The 18,788-nt window shown below is 36.7% G+C and overlaps 1 protein-coding gene across 2 annotated transcripts in view; it reads right to left on the bottom strand.

The window, feature by feature from the left end:
• Window positions 1-766: 766 nt before the first annotated feature.
• The window catches only part of Znf280d (zinc finger protein 280D), an 81,760-nt gene continuing 63,738 nt past the window's right edge, over window positions 767-18,788 (bottom strand). The window contains exons 20-22 of one of the 2 annotated variants that reach the window (XM_075965300.1): window positions 11,725-11,770; window positions 4,873-4,928; window positions 767-2,607 (exon numbers count right to left, since the gene is read on the bottom strand). In XM_075965300.1, the coding sequence (XP_075821415.1) occupies window positions 2,007-2,607; window positions 4,873-4,928; window positions 11,725-11,770 (703 nt within the window). In that variant the 3' untranslated portion in view covers window positions 767-2,006. The remainder of the gene's footprint in view (window positions 2,608-4,872; window positions 4,929-11,724; window positions 11,771-18,788) is intronic. The other variant, XM_075965301.1, reaches the window with a different exon arrangement.

Genomic DNA, 18,788 nt, shown 5'->3' on the forward strand with positions numbered 1-18,788 from the left:
CTCACCACTACTCAAAGGCTTGTTTTGTGTATCTGAATTGTTAGCTCCTGACTGGGAAGGGGGGGGCAGGTTATAGAAGGATGAACAGTACTTTATTACCAAGTACAAGGCTCTTTGTCATTACCTTCCCTCCCTGGCTGTTTTACTTTCTCCACAAAGGAGAGTTCAGCACCAGTCCCTTCTTATCCAGGGCAAGCACAAACAGTTCACTCACCAGTGGCTTTGAATACTACCACTCTGTATATGAGACAGAAGTGCAAACTCTACAAGGCTTAAGGGGTGGGGTAGAGCTTTACTTTGATTCTAAGGGTTTTGTACACCAGAGTTTTATAGCATAGGGAAGCAGGTTTGACAAGATACTTAGTGCTACTGAGAAAGTGGTCTTCATATAGACAAAAACTTCCTTCTATGTCCTGGCTTTTCTATAGGTTTATATTATTTCAAAGCAATTCCCTAAAGATTTGTTCAACTTGTCTGAGAAGCAGGAAAGATGAAAATATTCTCTTCAAATATTCAAGAAAACAATTCTATTATATGTTTTTTTCTATTTAACTTCCTTTAAGTTGATGAGATGACAGTGTATAATACTACAGTTTCTCATGATGTGAAGGAATGAGTCTATAACGATTAGCAGTGCATCCCTTGTGTTTTCAGTTCTCGCTGTGTGTCAGGACAGCAATGGAGTGGAGCCTGCTATACAAAGGACTACCGCATGTGACGCGCGTAACAGCACCAAACACAGGCTGACCAAGCAGGGATCTGAAAATAAAATTATCCAAAGACAGGTTTTTATTGTAAATACTTATTCAAAAAACTACTATATACAACAGAATTCTAACAGGCGTTGAAAACATTAAACATTCAGTGAAACAGTTTAAGAATTCAAAGCACATTTTAAGAAGTAAAAATGCAGCATTTAAAATAAAAATTTATTAGTACGTCAAAGCAAATTATTGTTTGCTGTATTCATTTCTATATCTTAAAAATCAATTTAGTAGCTGACTTAGGGATAAATCAGGCTAATTTCCGCATCCAATTTTTTTTTTTTAAGTCTGCTTTAGGATCGCATTTGAATTTCTACTTTTAAAATTAAGGAGTGCATGCCAAGGCATGTTTTCAGTTCAAGGCTTTCTCCTACACCATACCATACTTTGGTTTGGCTTCCAGGCCATTTTATGGGTCTACTGCCAAAAATCATTGAAACGATATTAAAAGCATAATAGCTACAAGAGTTTCAATAACAGATTTCTACTTTATACAACTAGCCCAGGGGGCAAGGTAGGGTTCTGCAGAGCTTATACACTGACTAAAAGCACAAATATAAACTTTATTTTTATAAGTTCACTTTCACTGAAAGTTTTATAAAGGTAAGCTGACAGCCTGGCAGGCTAATACTTGTATGGAGGTGCACAGTTCCTAAAATTCTGTTTGCATGCTTCTGACAGACTGGAATGTTATATTAAATCCAAACTTAAGTTTATATTCATCCAAATTCTCAACAGGTCAGTTTAGCACTCTAGGCATGCTTCATTACCAGGATCACATTAAAAAATAAAGCCTTCATTAACAGTAACAATTGATAGGCGGTTTAAAAGTATTTCCATAAAATGTATGGTTTCAAATCTCTTCCTTTAAGTTTATTAAAAGGAATATACAGGTGATAAGAATTTTAAGTTCAGGACTAATGAAAGTTTGAAAAGTCTGATTAACATAACTAATATTCTTATAATTTCATATTGGTGAATAAGATTTCTTAAAAAGTGCTAAGAGACCTTTGGATGGCAAACTTAGTTTTCACTAAAGTTCTGCTCAGGTTTTTAAAAAGTTGGAAATTCATACTAACCATGCTATTACTGGCAAACTGACTTAACAAGATAGAACATACAGGTGAAGTGTATGAAGGACCTCCCTCAGATCTCTCACTGCTGACCTCTGCCACGGCACTACCGTGCTCACCGGACAGCACTGCTCTAAGTGCTTTCTGCTGGGAACTAAACTTGGAATGACTATATTGCTTCAGCTTCTTTCTTTCCATCTTCCAGGTCTACTGCTGTCTCTGCTCTACTTCCTCCAGGACTGCCACCCGTTTGATCAGACATCGTGTCATTGATACTGGCTGAAGAACCATCCCCCTTATGAAGAATCTCCGTGGCTTCATACTCAAGTACCTCCGATGGAGTTAAAGGTTCCAAACGAACACTGCCTTGCTCACTAGCATCAGAACTCACAGTTTCAGGTTCGTCTCTTTGCCGTAGAAACTGATCAATGCCAACACCCCCTGACACTAACTGCAAATCCTGTGCAGACTCTGAAGAAAACTCAGCTGCAGGGGAGTCATGCTCCTCACTCTGATTACATGAATCTGTGTTTTCTGAACTCTGGTGTGCCTTCGGCTCCATTTCCTCACAGGTGTGCTGTGTCTGTTCTTCCTTTTCCATATTATCTGTTCCAGCATCTGAATTGTGACTGAAGATATTCTTTGAACTGCTTTCCTGTTCTGTATCTGAAACTGTTTCGTTTCCTGTACAGTCTACTACTGCTGCAGCTTCACATACACTTGCATCACGCCCAACGTCTTCTTCTGATGAAGGAGCTTTATCCTGCTTACTGAAAAACAAAGCTGTTTATTATCCATTCAATAAAACAATAAAACTCAAAGCTATCAAAACCTAAGCAAACTCTAAGAAGTAAAACAACTTAAAAGAGACTTGCCTGCCCAAACAGATAGTCCTGGCTATTCTTTCACAACTTGGGAGGGAGCAGTTTGCTAGCAAAACTATAAGAAATGCTGAAGGCACAAATCAAAAGGAACTTGGAACCTGAGTGTCTACCAGCTGCCTTTGTCATAGCTGTGACTGTTGCTGTCTGGTCAAAGCTCTGCCTGTGTCCAGGTCAAATTTAAATGTCCATAATAGTAAGTAAAAGTATCTAACATAATGAATCTATGGAAAAGTTAATTTCTTTTGTTTTATATATTCTTTGTTTTCCTATATAAAATCAAGTGTCTTTCCTATATAAAAATCAAAATCACTCACAAACATTTTCCTGATTTTCAATAACCTCATATACTTGCAAACATGCAAAAAATACATACATGCATGAATACATGTCTATCAACACACATATTTAGGTATGTTTTCTCTGAGCTTAGTGTGTAAACTGGAATAATTCAATGAACCATAAAATGGTAGTTACAGCTTTGTGATAAGGACGATTGTTATGGAATATTATTTGAAGATGTACTATATTTGTTTATGCTTTGGAACATTTGTTTAAAGATGCAAAGATGTGTTGTATTCTTTTATGTTGGATTTGTTTAACTCTGTGAAGTGGTGTTACTGTGCCTGCCTAAAACACCTAAGTGGTCTAATAAAGAGCTGAACAGCCAACAGCGAGTCAGGAGAAAGGGTAGGTGGGGCTGGCAGGCAGAGAGAATAAAAGAGGAGGAAAAATCTGGGGAAAAAGACCAAGAAGTAAAAATAAAGAGAAGGAAAAGAGGACATCAGGGGCCAGTTACCCAGCTACACAGCAAGAAGTTAAGAAAGGTATACAGAAATAGAAAAAGATAAAAGCCCAGAGGCAAAGGTAAATGGAATAATTTAAGAAAAGCTGGCAAGAAACAAGCCAAGTTAAGGCCGGCATTCAAAAGTAAAAATAAGACTCTATGTGATTTATTTGAGAGCTGAGTGGCAGGCCCTCAAAGAGTAAAGAGTAAAAAACAACCAATTGCAGATGATTACTTTAATAAAAGTGAATCACCACACATTCCTGTTTCTAGTAATTGAACTATCTGGAATTTAGACTCTCTCAATGTGCTAAGTGTCTACCCCAGTGAGGATCTCAGGTGTCATCTATTATGAAACCACGGAGCATAAAAGAGAGTTTCTTTACAATTTACTTTGTTCTATCGATCTGCATTTAGACTGATCTCGGGGGGCAATTCTCTTAGTTTCCAAACAATACCCCACTGAGATTTTCAACTAAATATTGATTAAATGAAAAAAATTCATTTGGAAAATGGTCGACCATGAAAGCTAGCTTAGTAAACATTTGCTGTTCTCCATGAAGGTCTCATTTGTGTTGCTACGGTGAAGGACATTTTCTGTCCACATATCATGCAATTATATGCTATTAGTTTCAGGAAGATTCTGACCTTTACATCCAACCATCTCAATTAAAACCCAATTAACCGCTCTGAGCTCATTTTCTTATATTCACTAGTCATAGATAAAACCCACGCTTTTCCTCTTTTCATATCTGTAAAATTAATTTTTGTTCAGATTATATGGGACAGACTATAATTCACAGAAAGTCTGAGTAATGTATACATGATGCATTTATTTCCCTAACTGCTTAGATGACATTTTGTTTAACTTGTTTGCTCAGAACTTTAGAACAAAGGGGTAAGGAGATTAGATCATTTTACTAGTGAAAGTGCAAATACCTTCATGAGGCTTTTACTCAACATTTTACTTTTTTCGAGGGAGAATGATTATTCACGACAGATTAACAAGTAGCATACTATAAAATATAAAGATAGAAATGAAAAAACAATATAATCTAACTGTCTAACTCATAATCTGTGGTATCTTATGACTGTTTTCATGTAACAGACAATCATTCAACAGATATATCTAAAGGTTAACATTTTACTTACAATAAATACTTTAAGAAATTTAATTAAGATATCACAGACATTTTAAAGATTTAAAGATTTTAAAATGTCTTGCTAAGTTTGAAATTTCAATTAAAAGTCATTACTAAAGCTGTATCATATACAAAAATTCAAATAACTCTTTGTCAGATGTCAGTGAAAGTATTAATTTATTTCAGCAAGCTTGATCAAGAGACTCATTTGTCCCTTATTCTTACCCTTCAGAATGTGATGTTCCTGTTTCTCCTTCAGCTGTATTATGTCTTGCTGTTTCCTGAAACAATAACACTTTTACATTCATGGCTAAACTTAAGTAGTATCATAATACTAAACATCCTGGATAGGAGGAACTTATATGTACAAGCTAAAAAACTAAAGGAACAGAAAATAACTTTCTGATCTTAAGCGTACACTACAGTATTTTTAGAATAGATAATAAGCAATTTTTTTTCAAATTCATAACAATTTCAGTATACCAAAAAGTTTTGAGCAAAGTCAAGAAGCAGAATACAATTTTATTAAGAGCTATTTACTTCCCAGTTAAATGTAGTGGTGCACATCTTTAATCCCAGCATGGGGGAGGCAGAGGCAGGAGGATCTCTGTCAGGTCAGGCTGACAGAGATCGCCTGGTCTACAGAGCGAGGTCGAAGTCACTAAAGAAGTCACTAGAGAGATGTTGCCTATTTTCCTCACCAAGATTTTTAAATGTGGACCATAGTTACTTGGGCAGAAAACTAGATGAAATCTGAATATAAATAACAAGATGATGCCCCCCCTCGAATCTTATATGACATTTTATTTCATATTTAAGAATTATAAAAATTTTGATAATTTTACTGTCACGTCAAAATTGAAGAAATATTTTGCTTATTTCAAATGCTGAAGAAGGAATACTAAAAAACCTCGGTATACTGGAAGCTGCTCGGCATTCCCTAACATCCACCACTTTCCAAGCACATATGCTGTGTGGAATGTATTAAGAACTTTAATTTCATTTAGCCCATAGTTGAGATCACAAAGGATATCTGTACAAATGAGAAGTAACTGGAGGAAGCAGAACATCCAAGCGATACAGTAAGGTGCTGATGAAAGTCTAGGTCTTGGTCTTGCTCTAAACCCACTGCAGATTGACTGTGACATGAATAGCATCGTAACTAGTCACACACAATTAAGTTCTTATTCTCCCCTAATTCTGCTAAATAGAGCCAAGAAATAATAGACCTTCAGTCATAAAAACAAACAAACATGTATCTCAGAACTGTTTTTAGAAGACGGAAAGGGCTGAAGTAGTGGAAAAGACTTCAGATGGTAGAGGTGACAGGAGATGCCTGAAGCGGGGCAGTGCAAGAAGAGAGTCACTTTGGACAGAACCTCAGCTAATGCTGAGCACAGAGACCCACAGTCAGCTCTCTGAACCACCTAGTCAGGACTTATGAGTACCAGGAGCAGCAAAGGCCAACATGAGGGACTGAGAAAAACAAACAAAAATACAAATAAAAAAACAGATATATCTGGATTTCTCTTTGTAGAAAATAATCAGTCCCAAAGAAACATTTCCCATAACACTGTGGGAAAAATCTCTTTATAGAATCCCTCAGCTCCAGCACAGCACACCTGACTTCACTTCAACAAAGTCTAAACAATATCCATGCATAGTGTGGAGATTATATGCACACAAACTCACATTAAAATTTATATCAGCGGGTATCTGTGTGATTCACAGATACACAGGGACTCCATATGACTTTTTAGGAAATAAGTTATAACTCTTAGTATAACATAAAGAGTGGGGAATAAAAATACTGGCACCGTAACACAAACCAAGACAAAAGCAAAGAACTGTACCAGAAGTCACTGTATTCTCCATTACCACACACGCATAAGCAGAACTAACTTACTATTATTATAATACTATTATTATTACAATACTGAGGGGCAACCCATGGCATTGTAGATTATAGGGTGGTGCTCTACTGCGCTATAGCCCACAGCCTTCTTAGGTTTCAAACTCTGAACTCATGTCTCAATGTTCTGTGTATGTGTTTAAAGCACCAGGGTCCACGACTGAGTTGTGGATTGAATACAGGCTTTTCCCCATAGAAAATCACTTTTGCTTTTTGTTTGTTTTGTTTTGTTTTTGAGACAAGGTTTCTCTGTGTAACAGTCCTGACTGTAGTGACATTTGCCTGCCTCTGCCTCCAAAATGCTGGCATTAAAGGCATGCGCCACTACCACCCAGATATCACTTTTGTTTTGAATGAAAGCCAAACTATGCATATTTTGATTTTGGTATTCAGTAGATATTTTTATACTAAAGTTTGAGTTTGTCATATGAAGGGGATAAATCATGTATTTACTGCTAGACATAAAAAAACAAGCAAAAACCTCCTACTTCTGGAAAACTTTGTGTATCACAAATAAACTTAGTGCTAGTATTAATGAATAAGACTGACATTATACAATGTAGCACGTCAACATTCTGTAGGTCTAACTCAGAGAACAAAAAATTTTCCAGTCATCAGTACAAAATTTACCCATAGATAAAAGATCTATTCAAAATATAATAGAGCACTCGGGAGGCAGAGGCAGGCGGATCTCTGTGAGTTCGAGACCAGCCTGGTCTACAGAGCTAGTTCCAGGACAGGCACCAAAACCAGAGAAACCCTGTCTCGAAAAACAAAAAAATATATATATATAATAGAGGATATCAGGACTAAAAATGGCAGTGCTCTTAGAAGCAACCTACATGTGACTTTCTTCTTTTCATTATAAGATAATTTTATAAACTCTGTTGGTTATGATGGCTTGGACATAATTTTGACTCCATAAATGACAAGTAGATTTTATTCTAGAGAGGAGGAGGCAAACATTAGGAATTAAAGATGGATAACTGTAGTGCTGGTGACACAAAAGGGCTACATAAATGACAGCAGCCAGCATGCCCCAGTGCTAGCACATCCCTCAGGGAAGAGAGCAGAAGCTATATCCACAAAGCCAGGCAGGCAGGCAGGCATCTTGGTAAAGACAGGTTGGCCTACTCACAGGGTAAGCCCACAATTCTCACAGGCATTAGTAGGATACAAACTCCTATGTGGCAGACCAGCAGTAAATGGAGAAGAAATCCATTCACCCATACTGCATGACAATAGAGTCATCTTGAGAGGGAACCTACTTTTTGGGCCTGAACTAGTCTGAGGACCTAAAACAATAGACAATCAATCACAAGTCAGGGTGAGTGGAGACACTACCACAGACAAGAGTGATGTGGGAGTGTCATATCAATCTGTTGATTTCATTGGTTAAGTAATAAAGAAACTGCTTGGCTGGCTCTCATAGGTTAAAACATAGGTGGGAGGAGTAAACAGAACAGAATGCTGGGAGGAAGAGGAAGTGAGCTCAGACTCGACAGCTCTCCTCTCGGGGGCAGACGCCTCAGAGAGATGCCATGCTCACTGCTCCTGGGCAGACACACACGATGAAGCTCCGACCCAGGATGGACGTAGGCTAGAATCTCCCTGGTAAGCCAACTCGTGGGCTACACTAGAAATGGGCTAGTCCAGGTGCGAGAGTTAGCCGAGAAGAGGCTAGATAGAAATGGGCCAAGCAGTGTTTAAAAGAATACAGTTTGTGTGTTGTTATTTTGGGTAAAGCTAGCCATGCGGGCAGCCGGGGTGCTGGGGACGCAGCCCCGCCGCCCTTATTACTACACAAGAGGATGGACGGTGGACATGTTAAGCAGTTTAAGTAGCAGGTAGCTCATGTTAGGAAGGGCCAAAGGTCAGAGACCCCCCACCAATATTACAAGTTTGGGAACCTGCAATTACTGGGGAGGTGATAGTCCTCCGCCTGTGGCTGGCAGACTGCTCAGACTCTAGAGATGCCTCCTTGCTATATGATCTAGGAAGAATGAGAGACTTGAAGTTTCCTTTCCCATTCCCAGGGTGGTCCACTGCTACGCAGGCTCTTAAACTGTTGGGTTCTCTCAGATCTCTTCAGCACAGGTCAGTTTGATTGTTTCCTCTACTCTTTAATGCCCTTGAAAGGGCTCCTCTGACATGGATGCTCCTCACCCAAGGGTACACAGAGCTGGGAAATCTCTGGAGCAAGTAAGAACCTGCCTAGCCTTTAGTCCACAAGGCCAAGACAGTGCGAGCAGTGGTTCCTCATGAACAAAGAAAGGAAGCTTCCAAGGAGAATGACGCACTGCGCAACAATGGGCTCAGGACAGAGCAGTGGAAAAGAGAAGGGACTCTGGTCCATACCACAGCTACCAGTCTGCAGGGTCAGAGGATCCAGAAGGAAGGCTCTAAAATTCTTCATTCTTTAAAAAACTTGTCTTTATTGTACTCTATTGTTCTATTTTTCATTCTTCTCTCATAGCCACTTAATTGTATTCATCTTTATTTTTTGCTGTGTAATCAGATTCTCTTATTTTGTGCTCTTTTTGCTTTTATTTACATTATTCCATCATTTGGTATAGGAGTTCCTTCTGTTTATGTGTTGCTTTCATTGGTTAATCAATAAAGAAATTGCTTGGTATGATAGGGCAGAACTTAGGTAGGCGGAGAAGACAGAACTGAATTCTGGGAGGAAGAAAGCTGAGTCTGAGAGCTGCCATGGAAACGCCAGGCCAGACATGCTAAATCTTTCTTGGTAAAGCCACGACCTTGTGGTAAACACAGATTATTAGAAATGGGTTAAATCAAGATGTGAGAATTAGCCAATAAGAGGCTAGAGATAATGGGCCAGGCAATGTTTTGTTTTGTTTTGGTTTTGGTTTTTCGAGACAGGGTTTCTCTGTAGCTTTGGAGCCTGTCCTGGAACTCCCTTGGAATATTTTAAATGAATACAGTTTCTGTGTGATTATTTCGGGTGTAAGCTAGCTGGGTGGCTGAGACGAAAAGCAGGCCCTCCCTCCATCAACAATCATTTTTTTCTTTAACTTAAGCCTACTGCTTAAGTAAAAGGTAAATTTTATTTACACTATTACATGTCCACTTTTTAAAAATTAACCCTTAACTTGCCTGAGTCTTTTATTTTATTTGTTTATTCTTATTAACTGACTATAATTTCTAACTTCAAGGCCTACTCAATACTTACCCATGTGTATGTGCATGCATGTGTATACCATGATGCATGTGTTGAAGTCAAGAGGACAATTTGCAGGAGTCTGACCAAGGACAAAACTCAGGTTATTTGTGCTTGGTGGCAAGCACCTTTACCTCCTAAGTCACCTTGCTGGTCTGTGCCATTTTATTTTCTATTAGTTAACTGGTGGCATAGTATTTGGCTTTAATTAATCTAAATTATATTTTCAGGCCTGGTTTTGTTTGCTGTTAAGGCAGTTTGTTTTCTTTTCTTGGAGTAGTACTACTTACTGAGCCTTCAAAGAGAAGGCTGCTTACTTACAAGTAAAACGGAGAAAGACACCCATCCCAATGGATACACAAGCCACAACTGAGAAACACAAGAAACATTAAAGAGCAAAGCAACATTAGAAATACAAAACATAATAAAATAAGAAACACAATGCAACTTATCACAAATAGACTAGATCCAGCAGAGGAAAGAATAGAAGGGGTGAAAAACAAGACTTAGGAAATATTACAGTCAGATATCATTAAGAAAGAAAATGAACAAACAAAAAAGATAAAAAGCTTTATCACAATTTTCAGTAACTCTGGGACATGAACAAAAGACCAAACCTAAGAATCCATAGGTTAGAAGTAACTGAGATATAAACAAAAGACACAGAAAACTAGTCAATGAATTTATAGCAGAAAAAGCCACAACTGGAACATTTAAGTATAAGACAAGTTTAGAATTCCAACAGACAAGACCAAAAAAAAAAAAAAACTTTGTCCCATTATAGTTGAAATGCCTTCACTACAAAACACATAAATAACATTAAATGGCTACTAAGAGAAAAATCAACTAACAAGGTTAAACGCACAAGAATCTCTCAGAAGAAATTCTGAAAGCCAAAAAAGCATGACACATTGTTATGCTAACCCTGAGAAAAAAATGACTGCTAGCAAAGATTACCATGCCTAAAGTTACTGCATAAAATTAATAGGGGTAACAAGACCCTCCAAGAAATTCAAATTCTCAGCAGTCAAGAGAGCTTGCTGTTCTAGCAGGACTGGGGTTCTGATTGCAGCACCCACAATGAGTGCCTCTAAGTAGCTCCACGGATTCTGAATCTGCCTTCTGGCCTCTGTGGGTACCCAAGCATGTGAGTACACACAGACACAAACACACATAAATAAAATAAAACATGACAAAACATTCAATATGCATATATAATTTAAGTATATTTAAGAAATATGATTCGTGTATTTCAAAAGCAAGGAAATCAAATAAAATTTAAGAGTTTGATAATTTATTCAAATTAAATATGAATGCTAGCAGGATTGGATTGATAGAGTTTCTTCATATTTAGACCTTCACATGTTTGGAAAGGAAAGGAACAAATCCTGTTGCTCTTGAAGGACAGGGACTAACTATAGCTATGGAAAAGAAGAAAAGAAATCCTAATCCTCAAGGCCTCAAGACCCAGAGTTAATTTAAAAGTCATCTCTCCAGCTCCAAAACTACTTCTAGATGATCAGGAAGATCCAGACTGTCTAGCAAAAGATGCTTACATGATGACTCTAGGTGTCTATCCATACTGAAAACATAATCTTCATGCAAGATACTTTTATTCTAAAAATGTTATATGCTCTTGCCAATTTAAACATTCCAAAATATTAACTCATCTGGAAATACTAATTTCTCATGGTGTCAAATGCCTGAGGTTCTCCTGATGCTGGGATTCCACTCACAAATTTATCACCATCACTTTACAGTTAAGCTAAGCAATAGACAAATCAAAATAGATGATCTTTGTCAAAACAGAAACATCTTACAATCTACTTTAAATGAGACATTTTCAGTCTCAATTATTTTCATCCTACTAACAGCAATAATTGTTACTTATATTCATTTGCAGTTGAAGTTTTTGAAAAACTGTGGCAATAATTCTTTCAAATGAAAAAATTATGAAGTTATAAAATAAAACAAACTTTACCTTGGACACAGATTCTTGTCCCTTAGTGGGAGCTTCAGTTTTTAATCTTAAAAACAAAATAAGTATTGATTATTTTATATTATACTTACAATTAGAAAATATGAAATTGGTTTTTGGCATGCTTAATTAATATGTAAAATCTAAAGCAATGTACAGTCTAGTAGAATGAATGACGCTGTAAATACTTAATGTAAAAATAAAATACTTAGAACAAACAACAGGCTGAATAGGTATGCAAAGTAAATGAATGACATGTACTTCAGGATCAGACCCTGGCTAGGGGTAGAGTGCCTGCCAAGCCTTGTGTGAGGCCCTTGGTGTTATCCCCAAAACAAGAAAAAAAAAAAGACATGTATTTAGACATCTCTTAGGAACAACAGAATTTAAGAAACTGTCTCTCTGATAAGTATGGTTACAAAAAGAAAGAAAATAAAATATTAGTAAAACAATTTCCAAAAAATAAAAATGAAAAACAAGCAAAAGACCTGGATGTGCAATTTGCACTAACGTTTACTGATCTTAGGATATAAAAAGTGAGAGATGATTTTGATTTGTTGAAAAACTCAATGTGACAAACCTACTGCAATATATATTAATTACAATAACTTACTCTGAAGGCAGTAAAAAACAGTCAAAAAAAATAATTTTGACGGTAAATACTCACAAAACTGCTATTCAAGACACATTAAAAAATTGTTGAGTGCCAAAAACATTTTAACATTCTAATTTTAACAAAGGCATGTGTTATTTCTATCATCTTTTTTAAAAAATTAACTTATTAGTAGGCTGAGGCAGGCAGATCTTTGTGAGTTCAAGGCCAGCCTGCTCTACAGAACAAGTTCCAGGACAACCAGTGCTGCACAAAGAAAGCTTGCTCAAAAACAAACAAACAAAATTAACTTAATATAAATTAAGTTTTTCTTAAGGACCTTTGTTTCAGAAACTTGAGAACATTGAATTTGATTTTAAAATAAGTAGGGTACCTGACCTGAAATATATTATTAAGAGTTAACTGATTTGTAATTTAAAAAAGACTAGGTACATACAATGAATAATATACTTAACCTAAAGCTATTGTGAAAAATTTTATGTGTAAACATGAAAATATCTAACAGAACTATCAACTACCCTAATGACCTTTGCCATGGTTAGTCAATGGAACATGGAGTTAGCATACACCCTCCTTTGTAAGGATGCAAGTTAAAAATCATGGTATATGGAGATAGCTACAGTTAAGTGCAAAGAATCTGCTTCAGATACACAAATTTCTGCATTTAGTCCATAGTGCAAAAAAAGAGAAAGTTGTAATAGTTTTCCTAGATATTAGTAGCGAAGTATAGAAATTACTTATCTATATTGTATTTATTAAGTAAAATTATAACAAAATGGATAAAGAACTCTTTTTATGTACCACCATGTTAGAAGTATATTATAACAAATTATAATTAGCTTAAACTTGAAAAAAAATTTGCAAAACAAACTTGAGAAACTTAAATTTCTATTGTTTTTTGGGGTTAATAATTGTTTTAAATACTTAAATGTGAGCAAGAACATGCATAAAGACATTGTGTAAATTATATATAGTATAACTACATTGTTTTAATGAAGTACATAGGAAAATATAAAGTTTTATGAAAACTATATATAGATAAGAAAATGAAACAGTTGCCTGAAAAAAGCAAAAAATTATATTTATGAAGTTTTGAAATTAAATTTATCTATTATAACTGGTTTCCATTTCTAAGCATTTAAACACCTTAAATTCAGTCTGAAAAACTTAATCTGTTCAGAGAATATTTAAAAATATTAAGGTTTTTTTCCATTTTACTCTATTATTGAAAATGCTAGCAAATATCATTGTTAATCACCTTGACAGGTCACTAGCATTATACTAGGTCAAAATGAGTCCTCTCATAACTTTTGCAACAGAGGCTGGTGAAAGACTCACTATTCATTTTACTAGCTAAGAGACAACGAGGTCAGAAAACAAGAAGTTATTGAAATAACTGGCACTAAGAGGCTTATTATCTCAATCTTGTTTTGTACCTTTACCAAACTAGCTAGTGGTCTCTTTACAGGACAAAACTGCAACAATTATTAGGATTCAGAAAAGAACTCTAAAATAAATTAGAAATGTACACTGTAAATTTCATCACTATAAACTTATCAATGAAAATACACTATAATTTTACAACAAAATACTTAAAGATTCATAAAATTAAATATACACACTAATATATTATTCACATTTATAGAAAAAGAATTATACCTAAATTAAATATATTAAAGATACTTGCTGAAATAGTTGTAATTTGAAATGTAGTCATTTTCCTAAGCTCAAAGTTCTGAGCTAATGACCGGCTACTAGGCAATTACATGGCTCAGATGTGAATGCGCAATGTTTTTAGAGAATGTAGTACAGTGTTTTTTTTTTTTTTTTTTTTTTTAAAATTAGCCTTCCCTATAAGGAACAGAAGCACTGATTTCATTATTAGTAACCAGATTTGCAAATGAGTAATTTTTATTCTCCATGGAAACACTCTGAAATAGATCTCGTAATTTCTACAGGTTAACCCCCTTTCTCTATTTTCTGCAGATAGGGTGCTCAACACAAGGGTACACACGAAGTGAATATTCTGGTTCAACTTACAGCATTATGCTCTCCCGAGATTTCATTCATATTATAAATATGCCACGAGGGAAGGGAGAGCCCACAACGACAAAAACACTCAGGTTCATTCTAGATGTGTCACACGCTTTGTTTCTAAAGTATTTTAAAACTCAATACTTTTATGCTAGTTTTATAAAATGTAAATTTCAACGTGAGGATTTTTGCTAAAAGAGGGCTGTGGCTCAGCGGGAAGATGCTTCTGCCAAAGCAAGAGAGAACTGAACTCAGACTCCCAGCACTATGTTAAAAGCAAAGAAACATCGATAGTAAAGTGAACCAAGTCAGTCAGGACTAAATGGCACAGCAGCAGACTATGGAATAACAGGGAAACACTATCAGAGCATCTTTCTGATCATTTTCTCTAAGATGTGTCAACAAACAGATGTATGAACTAGATGTCTTAACATGACATCTACCATCTTGTGCAGAAACCTGTGTGGTGCTAAGGGTTCTGGTCACAAGAAACAGTCTCTCCTCTTGAGGAGGCCATTGTCAAGGAAACTACTGAAACAAATACTTTGAAAAATGCAAAGTTTTAGTTAGAAAAGAAATATCTATGTGATATACTGCTTCTAGCAAAGCAGAAGACCAATTCAAAAGAGAGGGGGAAAAATAAAAGTAACATAAAACAAGATACCAATGACATAACTCAAACAGTGAGAGAGAAAATAGGACAGAACAGAAATACAAGAGTAGTTAAAGGGCAAAATCGAAGAAACAGCAGAGGTCACTCACTTCAGGGAACAATACCATGATGGTTAAGTGTATGTACTAAACCTAAGATTTGGGGCTCCAATAAGTAAATTGGAAACAACAGAATTTAAGTCAACCAGACAAAGGTATATCAGGAGTAAGAAATACAACCCAGCACAAATGTCTGTCTGCCTTGACTAATCAGAACAATGATAGAGGCATTAACTAAGATAAGAAATTCAGAGGGTAGGAGTCATTTCTGCCAAAGATAAATTCAGTTTTGGGCACAAAGATATGATGCCTACAGAACATCCACATGCAGGCACCAATCACTACCAAAGTTATTTCTATCCAGGTAACTTCAAAATCAACACCCAGAGCAAGATGTCTCCATTTTTCTTAGTTTTCCAATCACCTGATAATTCAAATTAAAAATATAGAATACTATCCTGGAGTCCTAAGATTTTATTATACAACTGCCTTAATCTTACAGATGAAAGAATTGGAAGCTTAACATGCTAAAGCTGCAAAGCCACAGGTTAAACACACGGGCTGCACATCACACTCTGCTGCACTGCTTCCCAACAACCCTCCCTACCCTGGTGTGGCTCTCTGATGGCCACACCAGGAAAAATGGGAAAAAAAATTCTCAGCCTCAAACATTTTGACCCTAAAACATGAGTGTGGCTGTCAGATTAATCTCGCCCAAAGACTGGTTCTATGTGACTCTTTGTTCTACTTTGTTGTCATGCATCAGAAGTGCTGCCCTTGACATTGGGGTGTGGGGTGGGGATTATTGTCCAAGTGCTACAAATCTGTCACTTGTCAACTGCCCTTCTGTTGAAAGAGAAACTTAGCTAGTTCGTTGGCTAATCAACCAAGACAGAAGAAATGTACCTGGAATCATAAGTACAACCAAATAAACAACAATACCTAATAGTTTTATTTCTAAAGGCAGAGTCAAAACTGAAATTGAGATTACCTACTTAACAGTTACAAGACATTGGTAAACTATATTTTGCTCATAATACCCCAGTTTTCCATAAGCTCAAGATACCAAGAGCACTTAACAATTTCTCAGAATGACTAAGTGAATGCAAAACACTTGAAGACTGCCTGGCATACTTAAGGCCATCAATAAATGTTACCTATTATTACCACCATGGAGAAAGTCTAAAACCAATTTTATGGCTCAAAGCATGGGAGTGTACAACAAAGGCTACTTTTGTAGTATCTCCACTGCTTGATTCTTCGGCAATGCTTCCATCACACCCTCAAACATATTAGGCATTTATTTTGACTGATACTCCCTAGGACTAGTCTTATTTTCTCTAATACAAAATGATCTATCCGTGTTCAACATGAGGGTTTGATCTTACCATCTAAAGCTAGACCATCCCCTCAGCTACCCAGTAGGCGGGAACATGGTCAACGGTGGACCACTTTCTCTAACGTATGCTGCGTTGGGGCTACTGCTCAATGGTACTTGCCCAGGAAAAGTTGGCAATGTAGCCAGCACGTTCCAAACTCTAGATTTGACCTCCAACACAGAAATAAATACATGTTAAGGAGCAAACTATCATTCTATGTAAGATTTTTTTAAAAGTGACATAAGGAACAAACAAAACAAAATGTGCACAAAAATGTAAAAAATTAAGATCACCAATGTAAGCACAGTTAATGCCAGGGCATAACTCCAAATTACTATCCCCACTAAGTGAAATCCTATTTACCATCTATAAAAAAGTCCTCTACCAGATGGCTAAGAGTGGACTGACCTCAGAATCAATGGTAGAGATGGAAATGATTGTCTAGTGGCCTGACTACAAAGAAGTTCATTTATCTTTCCATCTAACATGGTCCCTCATTCTTCCCTGCTTATCACAGATACCAAGGCAGAAAACTGAGCTGCAGAAACCATTTTACATTTATGTACATTCCATACTATTTCACCAAAGCCCATATGCATTATATCTACTTTGATTAGGAAACATAGCTTGAGTTCCTGAAGATTCGGTTTCAGATTGAGAGCCGGAAGGAAGAGCTTACAGTATCTCCAATCACAGTCACCACAAAGAGGTACATAGAAGAGAAGAACCCCAAATGACCTCATAGATCATCCTGGTTTGCTTTTTACCCCAAACTAATTTAAATACATGAAGTGAATATGACATTTAAACTCTACAATTTAGATTATGACTAGAGTCAGAAACTTCTGACCTCCAACTGAGGTTAAACATTAATAAGAAATAATGGACTAGCTCTGTACATATTATTCACCAACCACAGCTTCAAAAAGACTGCTTTTTAACCAACTCTGTATTTTCAAATGTAAGTCTTAAAGAAAAAGGTTGCCTCTACCAATTAAAGTTCACTATTTGCACACATGAAAAATGACGATTACTGATTTAGCTGACAGTAGTATAACAAAATAGCATTTCACTTTGGGTTCCTTTTGATGTAATATTACACAAAAATCATACATGTAATTACATGTGGTATGAAATATTTGAATCAAGCCCAAATGGATCAAAGACCTCAACATAAAGCCAGCCACATTGAACCTTATAGAAGAGAAAGTGGGAAGTACACTTGAACACATTGGCACAGGGAACCATTTTCTAAATATAACCCCAGCAACACAGACACTGAGAGAAACAATTAATAAACGGGACCTCCTGAAACTGAAAAGTTTCTGTAAAGCAAAAGACACAGTCAACAAGACAAAACGAATCCCTACAGAATGGGAAAAGATCTTCACTAACCCCAAATCAGACAGAGGTCTGTTCTCCAAAATATACAAAGAACTCAAGATATTGGACACCAAAAGATCACATAATCCAATAAAAAAAAATGGAGTCCGGTTTTATCCTAGGCTTTTCCAGACCCAGGCCAGCTGGCCTTGGTGAGTTCCCAGTAGAACATCCCCATTGTCTCAGTGTGTAGCATAGCGGACAATGAGGACTACTGAGAACTCAAGAATAATGGCAATGGGTTTCTGATCCTACTGCACGCACCGGCTTTGTGGGAGCCTAGGCAGTTTGGATGCTCAACTTGCTAGACCTGGATGGGGGTGGGGGTTCCTTGGACTTCCCACAGGGCAGGGAACCCTGATTGCTCTTCGGGCTGATGGGGGGGGGACTTAATTGGGGGAGGGGAAGGGAAATGGGAGGCAGTGGCGGGGAAGAGACAGAAATCTTTAATAAATAAATAAATTAAAAAAAACAATTAAAAACCACTAACTTCTTAAGATAACAACAACAACAACAAAAATGGAGTACAGACCTAAACAGAGAACTCTCAACAGAGGAATCTAAAATGACTGAGCGACACTTTAGGAAATGCTCAACATCCTTAGTCATCAGAGAAATGTAAATCAAAACAACTCTGAGATTTCATCTTACACCTGTAAGAATGGCCAAGATCAAAAACACTGATGGACAACTTATACTGGAGAGGTTGTGGGGAAAAGGGAACACTTCTGCATTGCTGGTGGGAATGCAAGCTGATACAACCCCTTTGGATGTCAGTGTGGTTTCTCAGAAAATTAGAAAACAACCTTCCTCAAGACCCAGTATGTATGTATGTATGTATGTATGTACATATGTATGTATGTATACACACATACATACACACACACACACTTTTGGTATATATCCAAGGATGCTCAATTGTGCCACAAGGACATGTGCTCAACTAT

The sequence above is a fragment of the Microtus pennsylvanicus genome, chromosome 3 (genome assembly GCF_037038515.1).
Source record: "Microtus pennsylvanicus isolate mMicPen1 chromosome 3, mMicPen1.hap1, whole genome shotgun sequence".
NCBI classification, from domain to species: Eukaryota; Metazoa; Chordata; class Mammalia; order Rodentia; family Cricetidae; genus Microtus; species Microtus pennsylvanicus.